At 28.0% G+C, this 20,760-nt stretch overlaps 1 protein-coding gene across 1 annotated transcript; it reads left to right on the top strand.

Annotated features, from left to right (window-relative positions):
• The first annotated feature begins 13,287 nt into the window (after positions 1-13,287).
• Positions 13,288-19,300, top strand: LOC113383022 (allantoicase-like). The gene is made up of 9 exons (XM_026621275.1): positions 13,288-13,306; positions 13,373-13,506; positions 15,129-15,192; positions 15,688-15,903; positions 15,975-16,138; positions 17,548-17,741; positions 17,828-17,943; positions 18,789-18,979; positions 19,102-19,300. Exons 2-9 carry the CDS (start codon positions 13,447-13,449, stop codon positions 19,240-19,242), a joined length of 1,146 nt encoding a protein of 381 aa, XP_026477060.1. The 5' UTR covers positions 13,288-13,306; positions 13,373-13,446; the 3' UTR covers positions 19,243-19,300.
• Positions 19,301-20,760: the final 1,460 nt, after the last annotated feature.

The raw sequence follows: 20,760 nt of genomic DNA, 5'->3' as shown, positions 1-20,760 counted from the left end.
AGAACAACAATTCTTTGTATTATTAAAGTTTTAATAGGAAATTTGTACACATATGCACTTACTTTTTCTTTGGAGTTTTGTTGATATCGCTCTTACGCAGTTAGTTTAGTTAGTTAGTTAGAAAATTAATTACAGTTTGCAAATTATCTTATAAAAATTTGTAAATTACTTGAAGAATTGATGCTGTGTAGAGATCTTTTTTATATCAATCATGATAATCTCCTTTTTCAATTAAATATTAAAAATTTTGAGGTTGAAAATAATGTTTTTAATTTAGATGAGTTTATAGTATTATATTGTATATAACACATGTCTTAGCAAATAGAGTACAATTAGAGTTATATAAAAAGTGTTACAGAGATGTCGGATTGAATAAAATTTTACCATAAAACTAAAAAAAAAGTTTTTTGTATTGTAACCTAATTTCAAACATTTTGTCTTTAATAATTCAATAATTATATATAAATAATTTTTTTTTTATTAAAAATATATCATAAGGTAACTGTCAAAATTTTAAGTTAAAAATTAAACTAACGATAAGTTGAAGTTGGTAAGATGGATACTTATCCTTATTTATCTATGGAAGGATATGAAATATTCGGTTATTTATTTATTATATATTCAAATTAGCAATAAATTAAAGAAAATCATCGCCATTTGGAAGAATGATTCCTTTAATTCATATGTTTCGCAGCTAAATAGATATGATGCCTCTATTTGGAAACCTATAAAGAACAAACATAAACCTGTTATGTCGAAATCGCCTCTCAAAGTTTGCTCTCAGAACCACATAACTTGGGCTAAAAGTGACGCTGAAAAGTGTAAAGCATTCGCAGAATACTTGATTGATGTTTTCAAAAAACAAAACTTGTCACCTGAAATTGAAATATTGAATGCGCTTCAAGGAAATTGCCAAACGTCTATGATAAGACCTTTTAAACCAAGTGAAATCAAAAATAAAATCAAAGTTATCAAATCAAAATCAGCCCCCGGAAACGATCAAGTCTCTCCTAAAATGTTAAAAGAACTTCCACCAAAATGTCTACTATTTATCACATCCATTTTCAACTCCATTCTTCAATTTAACTACTGGCCATCTGTTTGGAAGAATGCAAAAATCATAATGATCCCAAAACCAAACAAAGATTCATCTGACGTAAAATCTTATAGACCTATAAGCCTGCTTCCATCCCTATCAAAAGTATTCGAAAGATTAATTTTACAAAGACTACTAGAAGATCATCCCGAAGAATCCTGGATACCTAACCACCAATTTGGTTTTAGAAGACATCACTCAACAATACAGCAATGCAACAGAATAACCAACTCAATCCTCACAGCCCTGAATAAAAAAGAATTTTGTGTAGCAGTTTTTCTAGACATCAGCCAGGCCTTCGACAAAGTTTGGCACATGGGATTATTATATAAATTAAAGAAAACATTTCCAAAATATTTCACAATTTTGGAATCTTACTTATCAAATAGAACCTTTCAAATTAAAGAAAATGAAGATCTCTCCCCTCCAAAACCAATTCATTCCGGTGTTCCGCAAGGCAGTGCTCTCAGTCCAATACTATATTTGCTATACACCAGTGATATGCCACTCGATCCGACATTAACGATAAGCACCTATGCTGATGACATTGCTATAACCTCAAGTCATGAAGATGTAACAACAGCTACTTTTTTACTTCAAAATTACCTGGCGAAAATAGAACTATGGCTAGATAAATGGAACATAAAAACTAACGCTAAGAAATCTCAACACCTCATCATTTCACTGAGAAGTCACACAAGTCCTGACTTGTATTTGAATAAGACAATTATACCAAACCAGGATTCCGTAAAATACCTGGGAATACATTTAGACAGTAAACTAAATTGGAAAACGCATATTTTAAAGAAAAAAAAACAAATAGATTTGAAACTGAAAGAAATAAACTGGCTAATGAGAAGATCATCTAAACTGTCTCTAGAAAATAAACTCATATTATACAAAGCAATAATAATCCCAATATGGACTTATGGGATAGAGCTATGGGGCTGCGCCAGCAAGAGTAACATTCAAATAATCCAGAGAGTACAAAACAAAACTCTGAGAATGATTTGTAAGGCTCCTTGGTTTATGACCAACCACATGATCCATAAAGACCTAAAAATTCCAACAGTGGCGGAAGTTATTAAGAACAGAAGTTTTATCTTTCAAAACAAATTGGATGCACACGTCAATCCGGAAATGCAAATAGTACAAACAGCCGATAAATTAAAACGCCTGAAAAGAAAATGGCCCAGCGATCTACCGTCAACAACATAATTTCCCTGTTTTGCACAGGAAAATTTTCAAACAAGTTATTTTTAATTATTATTTATTATTGATTATCGTTTTTATTATTAATACTATTATTTTAATTATTATTTATTCATTCATTTATTCTATTTCTTTTCTTTAATTTCCATTATTCTATATTTTTTTTTTTTTTCTTTTTGATTTTGATTTTCAATACCATAACTTTTAACTTATAGATTGTATTGTAATCTGATTGTTAAAATTAACAGAAATAAAAAAAAAAAAAAAAAAATTATATATTTATTTAGGTTTATTTTAATTAAATTAAGTGACGAATGTTAGTGTCAGTGTTGTTTTGTTTATCTTGTTTGTTTATATGAATATCAAATATTTATAAATATTATATCTTCTTCTTATATATAAAAATGGAGCTCGACTAAATGTTAGGTATGGTAAAACGTTAAAATGGCTGTACATATTTGGCCAGTCTTAGTCTTTATAAATTCGTGCTGTTGTAGGTTGTTTACATTTTTAATTTGAAAATTTTTGTAGAAGCGTAATTTAAATAAAAATTAAAGTCAAATGTTTTTGACATGATGTTCGATTACATTTAGTAGAATGTTTTAGGTAAATATTAATATTCAGTAATATTAACGGCCCGTTTAATAACGCTTTTGTGTATAAATAAAATAATTATTAAATTATGATTAAATTGTAGTAAGTTAGTTTTGTTTGTAATTTTATTTATACACAAAAACCTTATTAAACGGGCCGTAAGTATTACTAGAAACTCAAAATATCAACTTTTTTGAAATGTTAATATGAAAATGCACTTTCTGATGTTATAGCACTCTCTTTTTCAAATCATATTTTTCTCAAACACGGTGCTCTGAAAGAACTCATTTGTATAATTATATACTCATTGGTGTTTATAAAACATTTTCTAGATTATATTATTTTTTATTTATGTTATTTAAATTCAGAACCCTAATTCGGAATCGATCAAAGAGATATTTTGTCGAATAACTTATTCCCAGTTATAATCTCCCAGAATTTATCGAAGAATAGATAGTAATATATGAAGGTCCTGGGTTAAAAAGGTCTTAGTTATAGAATAAAATTGTCAAAGGACAATACAATAGATTGTCAAAAACAAAAATTTGATAAACAAAATGGCTTGAACAATACAATGTGTTCACACTTACCAATATTAAATAATACAACTTATTAGTATTAATATTTCATTCGAAATTTTTAATTACCATTGTCTAACCAAAGTGTCAACTTTCAACAAATTGCATTGAAACAATTGCACATTGTAAATGCAAAGGATATTTATAATTTCTTAATGATGTGCATCGCAAATTGAACAATGTATGATTTCTCTGAAATGTTTTAAGCAAGTTCCTTAAAATGTTTGTTAGTTATCAGATTTTTATTTGCTAATCAAAGACAATTGATCCACAATGACCTGCGACCCAAATTTAATGAACAAAACCAGTTTTGGAACTAGCTAAAACCAGTTTTTAGGAAGTGATCCATTTTGCATTGCATGCAGAGGTCATTATACAGTTCATTGGAGATTTCCCAAAATCATCTTAATTTAATAAAACATTAAGACATACATGTACTTGACCAAAAATATAAAAAAGATTCACATGTTATGAAAACTGAGTTACTGTTGGCACTTTTTGCCCGGTATCTTCGATACGGCTAGACCTGCCTATGCCAAAAACTAATCAGCACGTCTCCTCACTAATAGGAATCGAATGTTTTTTGAGTAATTGAAATCGGTTGAACCGTGTTCCCGAAATTGTCGAAGAAAATTTGTATCCGCACACACACACATATACATTCTTTTTTTTAAGGTATGCCAAAATGTTCAGAAATCTCTTAAACGTAAAGATATATAAAAATTTTACGGGGCAAAAAGTGCCAAAATCGATAACTCAGTTTTTAAGAGAACGCAGCGCAACTTGTATTGAAAAGATGAAGAACTGATTAAATTTTTGGGAAGGCAGGTCCAGCGGTTATGGACTCTCAATGAAAATAAGTTTAAAAAATGTCATTTGGCGGTCAAAAATGTTTATTAGACATATGTACACCGAATTATCAGATATTTTAATAATATCTACACATTTTGTGTAAATTTTTTTGTGTTCCGCACCAAAAATTTTAATTATATGGTACGGGAAGTTCCAGCAATATGCCTTAAGGCACGATGCAATGTACCCCACTAGTTTATAACAATTACTAACATCATAGGACTCTACAGCAACTTCGCATATCTTTAAATTTTTCTTTTATAATTAACCTGGTTAACGCCAGTTTGAGTGGATAAGGCGCATTTGAAGAAACGTGGAATAAATTGATATATGTGTAAAATTATATATATATATATATATATATATATATATATATATTATTGTCCAAAAATAGAGCAAGTCTTTTATGTTTGTCATTCATGGATATCTAAATGAACTAAAGACCTCATCGTGAAGAAACAAATCTTTTACACAGTTCACGAGTTCGATTCTTTATGAAGATATTAATGTCAATAACATATACATTCATAATATATATATATATATATATATATATATATATATTATTTATCATATACTTATTATTTCTAGTTTACAAAAATCAACAAATTTCAATGCTATGCAAATGCCAGTTAACATAAGCTCTCTTAAATATATTTTATTTTAAAAAAATATTTAAAATGTTTTTTTTTTCTTAAATTGAATAAACAAATTATTTGTTACTTTACTCACAGTTTATATTTCCAACAAAAATTTGAAAAATTGAGAGATTTAAATGTTTAATATTAAATTCTAATCAATTCAAATTTGAAAATATTTTAAAATACACAATTGTGTTTAATTTTTCAAACCAAGCGTCAAAGATCTGAATTATAATATATTTAAATAATTCAATATTTTTTATATATGTAATTTACATTTATTTGTATTAATAATAAATAAATTATAAAAAATAATCCATTAATTTAGCAGCTTTAAAAAACGGAGTGAATTATGTTAATCTCTACAGATAAATATCAAATAGAAAAGTAAATCAATTTTTTATATAGTTTTGAGCATTATCTTATTTATGATTATCTCATTTATAAAAATATATAGCAAATAACATATTAAACTAAATGAATAACTTTTAGTTTCTATTTTTCATAATTATAAAAAAACAAATTATACAATTGTTAAATTTATTTAACAATTTTTTTTAAGTAGCGAGTCAATTTTGAAATGCTTCAGAATATAAATAGTTATTTAAATATCGGTTCGAATTGGTGGACAATTAATAATAAAATCTACAAATTTAATTTATTTATACATGTATATTTATATAATTATAATAATTGAAGATAAGTTGTGTTAATAAGATGCAATTACTCTTCCATGGGTCAAAGATCCATCATATAAAATGATAATAGTAACAAATGTCCTAATTTATCAAGACACAACACACTAATTTTAATTTGGAAAATTACATAACATGTAACACCTTGAGTTTCATTATATTTGAGAAAATGATTAATTGAAATGTTATTTCATAAAAGCTAAAAAAATAATATTATGTTTTGTTTGGTAATAGAAATGTCGGTTTTTAATTTAAATATTTTTTTTATTTTTCTTTGTGTTTTATTATTTATATCGATTATCATTATTAAATATTTTTATTTAATGGAATATTTGAACATGTTACTTAAATAGTAATAAAGTAAATATTTATATTTGCCATACGATGTCTAAAGTTTGATAAATTATCGATCGATGTTTCCTGGACTACTAATAAATACGTGATTTTCCGGACAAAAATGCATTAAAATAATTATGAAAATGATTGTTTGTTATAATAATATAATATTATTAAAAATAGATAAATAATCTGAAAATAATTTTAAGTAATGATATAAATACCGTCTTATTAAATTGCAATATGCCAAGAATATTTCATATTCTGAATCGATTTTGAAAATTCAAAAACTGTTCAAAAGATATTAGTTGGGAATGATACTGATTAGTTTTGGGTGAAAATCTACCGAGGCGTTTTCTTGTAATTAACTGTTGAAAAAAAAAATTGAGCCGATTTTTATGGCGATATGTATCATGGTCTTATAGAGCTTACTGAAATATGACGGCCTTACGACAAGTAGTTTAATTTTAAAAATTCATCAAAGTTTGAGAAAATGAGTAGTTTTTTTGACGTTTGTTAAAATTAAAATTAGACGATTTACTTGGTATAACGTTAGAGTACTTGGTCTTAATAAACATACTAAATCATTGAAGTTCTGCGGAAACTGGTTCAATTATAAAAATTATTGATTTTTGAAAATTTGCTTTTAGAAAATACTCCAAGTTAACGTGTTTGTTCGTTTTCAATTATGTGTAATAAATCCACTCGGAATACTTTTAATCACTCATGAATTAATTTAGTTTTTATTGATTAAGTCGATTATTTACACATATCGGGAAGTTTATGTAACTTGCCTCAAGGCAAAATACCAATACCAACTAGTTATTATAGTTATATGATATGAATGCTAATTGCTTATATAATCATTTTATATTGTTCTTCTGCGTTTGTTAAATTTTATTTCGATCCAAACATTCTTTTGCGCAAATTAACGATCTGTTGATTGTTTTTGAAATTTTACGCATTCGTAATATATCTGCGTGTGGAGTCCACGTGCAGATTTTATAATTGCGATATAAACAAATTAAACTAGTATTTTTCTGCTTATTTCCAATGATAAAACGGAATTTGGAACAATTAGATGACAAAGTATTGATTCTGCCATCTTAAACGAAGGATTCATAGTGTAATTGATATCAATTGCGAATTTAGAATAGTTGTTAAGGAGGATATTATTATCATATGAATAATGAATACCAATTTGAGATAAATAAACGATAAAGAGTATCACGCAATCGAGTTTTGAGGATTTTTGGATTTCCCACCTTTTTTGGTCATATTTAAAATCAACCTGGGTACCAATATCCAATGTTTTTTGAATACTTAGGAAATATCGAAAAATTTTAAACATTTTTTTTATATTCAGGTGTAAAATCACGAAAATAAAAAATATAGAAATACATTTATTAATGTAATTATTTATAGTTTTTATGCTTGGCCTTATGACAATAGTCTCTGCAAAAATTTGCTCTACTGTCTACCCACAAAGTGGCAATAGAATAAGAAAAATGTTTAGTAATTTTTTAACTTTCCATAGGGAAGTAAGTTATAAAGTAATCGCAAAAAAATCGAAAATGAAAATGGTAATATATCGTTACGTTTCAAAGGTGTCTGAACATTTTGGTATACTTTAGAAAAAATTGATGTATGTGTATGTTTTTGTATAGCAAAGAAAATTGCTTTATGCATCTCAGACTGGTCTTTTGTCTGGATATGTCGGACTTAACCCGGCCATTATACCGACTAAAATCTTCGTTTTGCCCTTGCCTCTGGACTCCACGGAAACTGCCGTTAGGCATTACTTCGTGGGGGGAGGATCTAGAATGTTATCGTTCTCACCTTGATTTTATACTTATCTTTTGAATGAGCGAAGTCTCATTCACCCTTTATGTGAGTGTGGGTGTGTGTGCGAATACAAATTTTCGCCTATTTTAGGAACACCGGTCAACCGATTTGAATGATTCAAAAAACATTCGATTCGTATTGATAAGGAGGCGTGCTGATTAGATTTTGACAAATGCAGGTCTAGCCGTTCTGAAGATACGGGTAAAAATGCCAAGAACGGTAACTCAGTTTTTAAGAGAACAGAGTGTCTGATTTTAATAATTCAAAAAGCATTTTATTCATATTGATGAAATGAGGAACTGATTAAATTTTTGGGAAGGCAGGTTTAGCGATTTTGGAGATCGAGTAAAAAAAGTAAAAAAAGCCATTTGGCAGTCAAAAATGATCATTAGATATATGCACATCAAATGATCAGATATTTTATATAGATTTAAACAATAAGTATAAATTTTGTTTACATTCCTATGGGTTCCGTACCAATGCTTATTTGTTAGATGACAACGCGGCGCTAAAGCAGATTGCTTTGAAAAAAAATTTAATATTTTCAAAATATCTCAAAATGAAAATAAACATTTTTTTCCAAAAGTTTTTTTTCTAAAAATTCAATTTTTTTCAAAAATTTAAAATTTCTTAAAAATCTAATTTTTTTCAAGTTTAGAAAAAAAACCTTTTTTAGAAAATTTAATTTTTGGTACGGGAAGTTCCAGCAATTTGCCTTCAGGCACGATGCCATTTGCCATACACCACTAGTTTTTAATTATTTTAAATATAACAAATGTTCTTGTAGTTATTTTTATAATTATTATTAAGCATTGTGCTGATATGGGTTAAAAAGTGTAATGACGTCGATAACAACGTGCGTCTTCGATAATCTGATTAAAATTCATTTATTTCGTAATCCATCTGAAAGAATCGAGCGCAATGACTTCTCTTTTCTATCGATGTCATTTAATGGAAAACAACTCGTAATAAATAACAAGTGGGTGTGTACTCTGTAACTAAAGTGCATATTTACGTAGGGACACGTATCTGTTGATAGACAAATAATTATTGTTTATAAAAGAATCATGATACATAGAATTTCAAATTGGTTAGTGATGCTGTGATTTCATTTGCGACTTGCAAAGCGATTATTATGTTAGATCTCTTTGCTTTTGCTTTATGAGAACCCTCGTAATTTTTAGAATGTAGGGAAGGACGAGGCACAAAGGTCCACTTTAAGCATTTATATTGTGAAAACCAATCCAATTGCATCACAACAAGTAACGCATATCAAACAAACCACTACTTTAACTATCGTTTTATGTTTAGTAAAGTTTCCAGTTAAATCCTAATTATGAAAATGTGTTCATCCACTATTTTTCAAAAATTTGTCATCTGTCCCTTTTTACTTCATAGGCATGGTAAAATCGAAAGGCCAGGAGGCAAACAGGCCCAATGTCTTACTTTTAATTTTAAATGGAGTTTACGAAATACTAGCTACAATATTTCAGCAAAGCATTAACTATAATGCTTTTTGCTATATTATTTTTTATTTCCTTTCCTTGTGTTTTTAGTTTTTATTATCATATTTTAATTATCTCTGGTAGATTACTGGGGGTATCTACTATTTTGTAATCAACTTAATTTTACCATTTACTTGTCAGCATTAATATAATAATAATTACAGATGGCAAAATACAATTGAATAAAAAAAGGGACACATTATGGTAATTTGTCAGAAAAAAAGAGTGCGCGTAAGGTTCACATGCGATTGAAGTAAAACTTACTTGCTACTGTACAAGATGGCATTTAAGTAAAAGTAAATATATCATATAACAATTTTGAATAATGTTTATTAGCAATTTGATAATACTCGTGGTGCAAACATTTATTAATGTCAACCATTGTACACATTTGTATAATGATAAATTATAAATTATATATTTATAATAGCATTAAAAATATGTATAATATTCAAAAACAATAATGTAATTAAAATCATACTTCAAATATGACAAGATTGGTTTGTCATTGTAATTAGCATTTAGAAATAAACCTTTATTAAAGAAATGAAGTAATTGCTGACTAATAAATACTATAAAATTCGTTCACACAGTGGATTATGTTAAACAACGCCTAAACAAATATTGTTTTCGCAACTTCACTCATCATGTAATTGTGTTTGAAAAACTTCATGTAATTAAAGTTACCATACATTCATTGATTATATTTTTTTTTACTTTTTTGCTGGCGATATAATATCATTCTTTGAACAGCTGTAATATCTGTCTTGTCTAAAAATATTTTCTATTTTAATAACTTCAAAGATTTATAGAAACTACGAATAATATAGAAATAATTTCTAATCAATAAATTTACTTTTAGTTCACGGCACAAATGTTTAATTTGTTTTATTATTTTCTAGGAACAGTTTAAAATATTCTTCTAATTCAGGCATTTTTCATTAAATCATGATTTGTACTACGATGTAACTTTAAAATGTTTATTTATCTATACCGATATCTTTGTTGATATCGGTACGCATACAACGTTGATGCCGGTACGCATACAACGACAGATCTCTGTATTGAAATGATTTTATCGAGAACGAATGACGTGCAGTTCTTGGGTAACGCATTTCCGTTGCATTTGTACGGATTTACACTCTCATCGCCCCTAAAGAAGTTTTACTTCAAAAAACTGTTGAATCTAGCTCAAAATTTACATTACATAAAAAATCTCTTTTCAAATTTCGACACAAATAAAAAGAATTTTGGATTATATTGCGTTAGATTTATGTGGCTTATATAAGTAAGTTATAAGGGATCCACTGGAATTATTAACAAATCATCATCATCGTGCCCGCGTGGAAACACCCGTTTTTCTCAACTTGTCACAACATACATATTAATATTTACATATATGTGTGGTTTTACATGCAATAACTATTTCTATATTATGCAAGCAGATTTGTTTATAAATATGCAGTTTATGGTGTGATGCATCCACGTGAATGCATCTTGTTTACTTGTGGAATTTCTTGGAATCATGTTGTCATGTACCTTAATTATCAATAACATGTACTTAATGGAACCTTTAATCAGGATTGGGACTTATTTTAATAAGATTTTAAGTATTAAACTACAAATTTGAATTTACTGTAGAGTTCCCCATATTTTGACAAAATTTTGGCGTTTGGTTTGTTTCATTATGTAAATTTTTGTGTAAATCTTTAATTTTCTAAATTTGCTATGATTTTTATAGTTTCGTCTCGTTTGAGTGTAAGTATAATATAAAAGTTTAGATATTTTCTAACTATTTTCTGCTTCTTTATTACATTTGATCCCCTTAATTCCTCTCTGGATGACCTCTGGTCAGTTTAGATGATGATGAATAAGTTAATACGAAAAACATTTACGTGTTTAAATAGTTTTTCACATATTCCATAAATATTTTTGTTGCAAGAAATGATGCGATGGAAAAACAGACCGGAGAAAAAGAACATTTATCTATTATATCCTTCTTAATAGAGTATTAAGAAATTATGAAAAATAAGAAACATTACATTCAGTAAAATGGGAATAGATAATGAAAAAATCCTTGAAATTTAAAACTATTGATTGATGTTAAGAATGTTTAATTGGACAATTGGTCATGTAATATAAACAGTATATTTGGTCAATTTGTAAAAAATTAAGGAGTCTGCAAGTTTAACAAATAACAACAAATGACTTTAGATATTCACGGTATATTAATAAAAGACAATAAAAAATGAACATAGTGTCTAGGAATGCAATTTGTAATAGGACACTTATTTTTTATTAAATTCATATATTTTGAACTAGTCATGTCATGTCATAGTATTTTGGGAGCATTTGTACTAAATTAAATATTCCACAAGTTTTTCTAATAACAAATGACTCTGGATTAATAAACATGATATCTGAGTTTGTAATCGGAAACAAGACGTTTTGGCGTTTATTATTCATACAACTCTTGTAATAAAATTTAGTATGTTCTGCAATTTTGTAAAAAATAGCCTACAAGAAGAAATGGCTCAAAATTAAAGCTACTCGGTATGCTCACAAAGAGCAATTAAAAAAATCTGTTCACACACACACATACTTTTTTCAAATTTGGTCTCATTCGATTCAGAATGGCTTGATACGTCGAGAAAACATAAAATTAGCGAATCGAATTTTTTGATGAAAACATAAACTTCTCCTTTGGGAAGTTAATAAAACATGTTTAAACGTGGTTTTAAAATAATTTGAATATTAGGAGTATTAGTTATTAACTAACCGATCAACCGATTTGAATAATTCAAAAAACATTGATAAGATCGTATTGATAACAAGACGTGCTGATTAGTTTTTAGCGAAGGCAGGTCTAGCTATTCCGAAGATACAAGGCAAAAAGTGTCAAAAACGGTAATTCAGTTTTTAAGAGAGCGCAGCGTCCGATTTTAATAATTCAAAAAACATTTTACTTGCATTGACAAGATGAAGAACTGATTAAATTTTTGGGAAGGCAGGTCCAGCGGTTATCGACTCTCAATAAAAATAGAATAAAAAAATGTAATTTTGCGGTCAAAAATGTTTATTGGACATATGTACATCAAATTATCAGATATTTTATAGAGATTTTAACTATGTGTACACATTTTGTGTAAATTTTTTTGGGTTCCGTACCAAGACTTTTAATTACGATACGGAAAGTTCAAGCAATTTGCCTTAAGAGAAAGAGAAATATCGGGACAGTCTGTTTAGTTTAAATATTTACTTTTGAACTATTTACAAGTTTTAAAATAAAGTTTACAAATAACAAAAGATCCAAAGGCAACTGGGTATACTCATACTGGGTGTAAGAGGCAGTAGAAAATTGTAGTATAGCTCAAGCTTTTGTACTAGATATTTTCCACTGGATCATGTATTAACCAATACGAATTTGTTTCTAATATTAATTATACATATGTGTAACTGTATATATTAATATGTGTGTGTGTGTTGCAACAAATCAAATACGTAATACTGTAATAAAATAAATTAAATTAGATTAATTAAACTAAATATGTGCCTTTTCCTAATAACAAAAGACTCTAAGACAATTGGGTATATTCATGAATGAAGGTAGAAAATGGTAGTATGGTGCTCAAAAGCTCTACCTCTTGCACTCTATATTTTCCATTAGATCCAGTATTAACCAATCCGAATTTGTTTTTATTAATTATTATAAATATGTGTATATATGCCTATATTAATATGTATATGTGTGTATGTTGCAACAAAGCGAATACGTAAAACTGTAATAATATTTTAAGACGATAACGACATCAATAGTCTTTATAAAGGCAAACTTATCTCTTCCTTCTGACAGTTGAAATCGATCATCCGACGAGTGAACAACTTAATGGGATAAAAGATACTAAAATTCGTACAAACAGTGAAACTAATAATAATAATAATAAATAACACAGTGTGTTTTTATTAATGATTTAATAAATTTTAAATTTTATTAATTGTTCTAATAAAATTGTCGCAGACCGCTTAATTTGGTATACATACAGTTGAAAAGAAGATTTTCTGGTTGGAAGAGATTTTCTGAAAATTGCAAAAATGGAAACAGAATCTGTGCCTCCTGCTTTTACGCAAATGAACGAAATGGCCTCCGCCGGGGTAAGTTTTTTAGAAAATAATAATAATAATATAATTTAAAGAGAAATATTTCGTGACCAGATGGGAAAGTCTCTGAATGACTAAATTTTTACAAATATAGAGCATATAATATTTTTTTACTCGTTAACTATTGCTCACTAAATTCGAATTGCGTTAATAAATTATTAAATAAAGTATTTATATTATTATTAGATATTATTGTAATTTTATTTGTACATTCACATAGTATATGTATAATATTATTGATAATATTACATAGTATATGTATATTATTATTTGTAATTCACTTAACCTCTAAGTGCTAAAAGTCTGCTATCACAGAGGGCGCAAAAATTTACTTAATGACATACGTTAATAATAAATACGTGATCATTTTAATTGAAGTGCGGACTGTCTAAATGTTAATATTAAGAGCTAAAACTATCAGAGATTTATTTTTTATTAATTTGGAAGCATTTGAGCTCTTGGGAGCAAAGAAATTAGAAAATGTCCATATTAAAGACTACCCTAATGTATATAACTGATATACATATACTACTAAAATTCGAATTATTCATTGAAAAATTAATGCATAGATTTATAGAGAGAATTTCTATTAGAAAACAACTGTTTTTATTATATTATTAATTGATAAATTGATAGTCAATATGTACCTGTTTTCGGATACAACTGACAATAATTTATAGTTTAAATTATTAATTTTATTAACTTTCAATTAGTGTATATTATTATCAATAACATTTATACTTGCAAGATATTTTACAATATTTTTTATTATTTGGAATTTACTATTTTTTTATTTTGTTTTTTATGTAATTTTTTTTTTTGATTATTTTTAATTTATAAAATAGATGTCTTCTCATTTTAAAAAAATGAGAATTTTTCTCTTGTGACCCTTTGATCACAAATAATATTATGAACAAATTATTTAAAGTTAGTGGACACTTTAGGGTATTGAAAAGACTATATGTCTATTAGTAAGAATTATTAAGCTATTAAATTATTAACATTCAATACTAATTTTTTTGCAAATCAAAGTCTTTAATATCTATTTCTCTAGAAAGTCGCGCACTATCAATTATACAGTGTCTTTCAATTATATAATATATTAATTATATTATTTATAATTTGAACGATTTATTTTAATCGTGTCATCGTAGTTTATCCGAAAACAGTAAAATTTCCATGATGCCCATCGTGGCAAGTTATTAATTGATCTTTGCTTTCATGTTAGATTACATGAACTCGGGCTGTATAAATAGATTTGTTGTTTCTTCAAACAATAAACGTGAAATATTAAACAAATAACATATTTATGCCAATTGATTATGCTGCATGCAGTACACTGGGTGAAAAAATAGACAAACGAATCCACACTTTGCACAGAGCATTTTTTGACCAAAGACCAGGAATATACCTAAAATATTAGTGTTTTTGATTCAGAAAGTACAAAAGTAGGAACTAGGTATAGGAAGGACTTAAATATTTGTATAATGATTAATTAGAATATAATTCTGATGCCTTACAATTTTGTATGTAAAGACATATAAAGGAATTCTTTTAATAAAAATATAAATTGTACAAATATGTTTACAATAATTTATTTATTATTTTTTTTGCAGAGTGGTGGCAAAATTCTATTTGCGACTGACGACTGGTTTGCTCCTGCCGAAATGATGATAAAGGGTGAGCGATCTGTGTGTGTATTTTATAAGTACGTTTTAATATTTAAAATTAAATTGAAATAGATAAGACCCTTAAACATTCTGGAAATTTTATTTAATAAACTTCTCCTTTGGGAAGTTAAAAAAAAGAATCATTATTCAAGAGATGATACGAAGTTTCTTGATCCTCTATACGAGAGTTTTCCAAACCTTTGTCTTTCAATTCTCTCATCAACCAAATTCCAGCAAAATACTACAAAAATATACATAATGATTTAACATCATTTTTTACTCAGATGACTGAATATTAGAAGATTTAAACCCGATATCACTTTCTTTGGGATCTTTTCATGGATGTATAAGTTAATAAAACTATATGTATTTAAAAAAAATGTTCATAGTTGCCAAATTATATTTTTATTCAAGCATAATATATAATTTTATGATTCTTAATAAACTACATATGGATACATTTAATGCAATTCACTAAATCTATTATCATTATCCATTTATTTAGATGATCCTCCAATTTTCATCGAGGGCAAGTTCACAGACTTTGGAAAATGGATGGATGGTTGGGAGACCAGAAGAAAACGCATAGCGGGACACGACTGGTGCATCCTCCGACTGGGAGCTCCCACTGTCATCAGGGGCATTGAGATGAACACTGCCTTTTTTACTGGAAACTTTGCGCCTAGATTCTCTCTCCAGGCGGCTGCCCTTCATGGTGACGGTGGGTAAAATAAAATAATTGAATGGCGGAAGATTTGATTTTAGTTTATATAATTTGAATCCTCCTCCCAGATGCAAAATACTTTCCATCAAGAAAATCCAACTCTATGGGTATCGCTTGTTCTCCTGAACAGTTGAAGAAAATGGAGGAGTTGAGTACCGAACAGTGGGATGAACTGGTTCCAATGACACCCTTAAGACCAGGCTATGAAGAGACCAGGCATAATTATTTTTCGGTAAGATAATTGCCTCAATTATTACTCAATATTTGCAAGATTTTATCACTTAAACTATTTTTTTTAATTTTCATTATAAACTACTGTGCATTGCAAAATAATTTCGTACAAGTTTTTATTTTGGTTTCGTGCAATTTGTTTACAAATTTATGATAACGCGTTTTGCAATTATTTTATTTATAAATAGAATTGAAATTATTTGAAAGATAACAAATATCAATTACGCTCTTTTTATTTTGAACATATCGCAGACATAAATAAATCTGCAATGATTTTTTGTTGAATAATTCTATCGCACATGTAGTGAATTAGTAAAATAATTCCATCGGGTCACCTTTTTGTGGATAAATATATTCAAATTAATTGCCAAGGGTCAATAGGCCACTATGTGGTAGCCAAAATGATTAAATATCAGTGAAGATCGAAAATGCTTTACGTAATGGAGAATTTTTCTTAAAGTTTGCGGTTTTTTCAAGTTCATACCAAGGGGACCGGTGGATACCAATTTTTTACTGGATTTTATCTGAACAATAATAATAATAATATTTAGATATTGCAATTGTAAAAATGATGCTAAATGATGACTATAGAGAGACCTGCCAGACCAGACCAGTGAGAATAGGAAACACTCAAGTACCTCAAGAAGACCATGTGAAATATCTCGGCATATACCTCGATAGAAAACTTAATTGGCGAACTCATATAAAAAAAAGAGACAACAGCTTGAGATAAAATCCAAAAAGCTTTACTGGTTACTAGGGACTAAATCCAAACTAAGCTTATACAATAAGTTAATTTTATATAAATCTTTATTCAAACCAATTTGGTGTTATGGTTTACAATTGTGGGGCAGTGCTCATAAGACAAATTTTTGAAAATTGCCTTATGAGCTCCAAAATATGTTTCCAACTGGTTGATTCATGCCGACACGAATACACCTACCATAAATGAAGTAATAACAAAAACAGCACAGAAGTATAGAAGCAAGCTAATCAGTCACCCAAATTCATTAGCAAACTCATTGATAACAGAGAACTATCCAAGAAGTTTGAAAAGAAAAGCGCCACTGGATTTAAGCCATCAACCCTCCTGATAAAAAATGGAAATAACTTAATTATTATTTATAAGAAATTATTCAATAAGTAAATAGTTAAAATTATATAATTATCAATAAAATATTGTGAATTTTATATCGAATGGAAAAACAATTACTGAGTTATTTTTTCCAACATGCCATTGTAGTATACAATGTCCCTTTTCGGCCGACTATTGTAAATTCATCAAATTTATTGAATGCCCTTTATTGGATAGTTGTAAATAAAAGAGATAATAATAATAATAAAAAAAAATGTCGACTATGAAAAAATTACATATTTATTAAATTAATCTCTGTTTTATCCATTTTCCAGATCGATTGTGACCGAACCTACACACATGTCCGGCTTAACATTTACCCGGACGGCGGTGTCGCCCGTCTGCGCGTCTACGGCGAGGTCAAACCCGACGTCAACCTGATCAAGGGCGGCAGGACAATGGACCTGGTCAGCATGAAGAACGGAGGACTCTGCGTTGGATTTTCTAACGCACATTTTGGACACCCAAGGTAAGGGAGGAAGAATATTTATATATATAGTAATGCTGATACGTTTTATCTTTTTAATTGATAATTAAATTTGAATTGGTTTGCAGAAATTTAATCAAGAAAGGCAAAGGTTTAAATATGGGTGACGGTTGGGAAACCGCCAGAAGGTTGGACCGACCTGCCATTCTGGAAAGCGACGATAAAGGAATTCTGCTCGTTCCAGGTAAATATTAAAGGATTTTTATGTATGTATATTTTATATAAATATATATTTAAATGTATATATACACATTATTTATATGGTCATAAATAATAATGTAATAGATTGCGAGGTTAAATTAGGACGTTTAGGTTGAAGTTAGCCAGAGGTCAGCATGATAACAGAGAGAGAAATTAATAAACTCGAACTAATTAGATCTCGTTATTACTATTGTTATAATTAATGAACAAATACCAAGAAAGTTAGTGAATTGGTACATGCTGTGATAGTATCATATATGATTTGTTTTTCGTTCACTTTATACTTATTGATCTTTTGCTTTCATATTTCCTGATTCAGTTCCCTTTTGATAGTAGGGTTTTTTGTCTCCTTCATGTTTTTTTATTTGCCCCATATTCTGTCTATTATATAGAATTTTCTAATAACTTCCAGTGGAGCAAGTTATAGTAATCTCAAAAAAATCGAAAATGAACATTTTTATATATCTTAACATTTCAAAGGATTCTGAGCATTTTGGCATGCCTTAGAAAAAATAGATGTATGTGTGTGTGTGCGGATACAAATTTTTGTCGACAATTTTGGGAATACGGATCAACCGTTCAAGGCAGGCCGTTCAAGTATTATGTAAGCACTATAGGGGGGCGGGGGGGTTATTGATTTTGGGTGACATTTTGGTGACATCTTTGCTTACTTTTGCTGATAGGGGGGATGGGGGAGTAAATAATTGTAATAAATCTGCTGGTTCCGTACCAAAATTTTTAATTACGGTACGGGAAGTTCTAACAACTGTCCTTAAGGCACGATGCCATGAATTCCACTAGTTTCAATTTATATTTATTACCTTCCAGGTAACGAATGGGCGATATTCCGTTTATGTGGAATTGGCACCATAGAAAAAGTGCTGATTGATACTAAACATTTCAAGGGTAACTTTCCGGATTCTATGAAAATGGAAGGTGCTTTGGTGAGCAACAGTCGAGATAGAAACAATAGGAGTTTGAAATTGCTAGAATGGAAACCAATCATCAACAGCACAAAGGTGAGGTAGAAAAAATATAAATAAGTGGATTTTTTTCAGAAAAAATACTCGAATGCATGTATGTTCAAACAAATATTCCAGCTGCAGTTTTATATATTTTTTAAATTTTCTGTCTATTTTAGTTAAAAGCGGACAGCGAACACTTCTACGAAGACTTTGTGAATTCAGGACCATTCTCTCACATCCGTCTAACCATTTCACCAGATGGAGGTGTATCCAGGATGCGCATTTTTGGAAGAGTCACCACCACCACAAAAACATGAGTAGACAAATTTATTTTTTTATAATTTTTTATTGAATTAAAAAATTAACTGAAATATGCGGCAAAGACACATTAAACATGCTTTTTTGGATTTTGTTGATAAAAACGTAGCTTTGTTGTTCCTATATTGATTTTGTTGTCGTTTCTATAGTATTATTATACAGTCGTATTATTATACGTAAATGACTGATTTTTATTTATTATTTATTAATTTATTAATTTATAATGAAATACTTTATTTTTCTAATAAATTAATTTATAATTCATAACTTCAATACAACTCATAATAGCCTCCTCAAAAAATTGATGCAATTCTTTTTTATATTTCATCAAACTTTTTAATAGTTCAACAAATATAAATACTATATTAGAAGAATTTCCACAAAATTATATAATCAATAATATTTTCAATAAGTATATATCAATTAAATATATTAATCAACTATTTTTGGACTAATATGAGTTATTTATTTATTGTAAATAAGTTTTACAAATTGCAAAACATTATTATGTTTTAAATTATTACCAAAGAAGAAATACGTAATCTTGTGTGTTTAATGTGTTTGGAAAGATTTTTAATATATCGGCAGACTTCTGGCATTAACTATTAATTTTATCTAAAACAAATTATTGTTGTTGTATTTATTAATGTATTTAGTATTTAAAATTGTGTCGTGCCAAAATATTATGGGTGGTGTTGGTAAAATTCACTTGATTATATAAACTTAGATTTTTACTTATCACATTAATACCTAATTGTTAAAATTTATTATTATTAATTTAATTCCGGACTGATTATTTATAAATGGCTTAAAACTCATTTTTATTTATTTATTGCTAATTATTTATACCGCTTACTTATTATTATTAAGCCAGAATTTTGCCAAATATTTTGTGATAAACATCGTTCATTTATTTTGCAAAAGAATAATTAAAATGTAAGATTTATAAAATAGTTTTAAGATAAGTTTACGTTAGAATTTGACTATTTTAAAATCAGTATGCTTTGCAGTATTAGTATATTGATTGCTTACTGTTTCTTTTAAGTAAGAGATTTTATTTTGTAGTCTAAATGAGATTTTTATTTTACAAGATATGAATCTATACCTCAAATTCCAATATATAAAATAATCTAAAAATCATTTAAAATTTAGTTGATAAATATTTATGAATCAGTAAAGTATATAATACGATTAATCAGATCAATTATTACAGACTGTTCTAGGTATTTAATATATTAAATTCAACTTTAGTATAATTTGTTAAAGTATCTTCACAAATTTTCTATTAGCTACTCAAAATTTCCAAAACTTTGATAGGCGCAGATTTTTCACAAAATATTTATCAAAATATGTAATCAAATTTTAATAGATTTTTAGAATATAATATTAATTAATATTTGCATTTATTACCAACTATTATGATTATTTAATATATTAAATCTAGCATTAGCAAAATGTAGTTTTTAATAAATATAGATTTTTAAATGATACTATTTTTTATTCGCATATATTTCGTT

The sequence above is a fragment of the Ctenocephalides felis genome, unplaced genomic scaffold (genome assembly GCF_003426905.1).
Source record: "Ctenocephalides felis isolate EL2017-DRISC unplaced genomic scaffold, ASM342690v1 CF-g0.4_SCAFFOLD_00845, whole genome shotgun sequence".
In the NCBI taxonomy this organism is placed as follows: Eukaryota; Metazoa; Arthropoda; class Insecta; order Siphonaptera; family Pulicidae; genus Ctenocephalides; species Ctenocephalides felis.
This window is presented reverse-complemented; position numbering and strand designations above follow the sequence as displayed.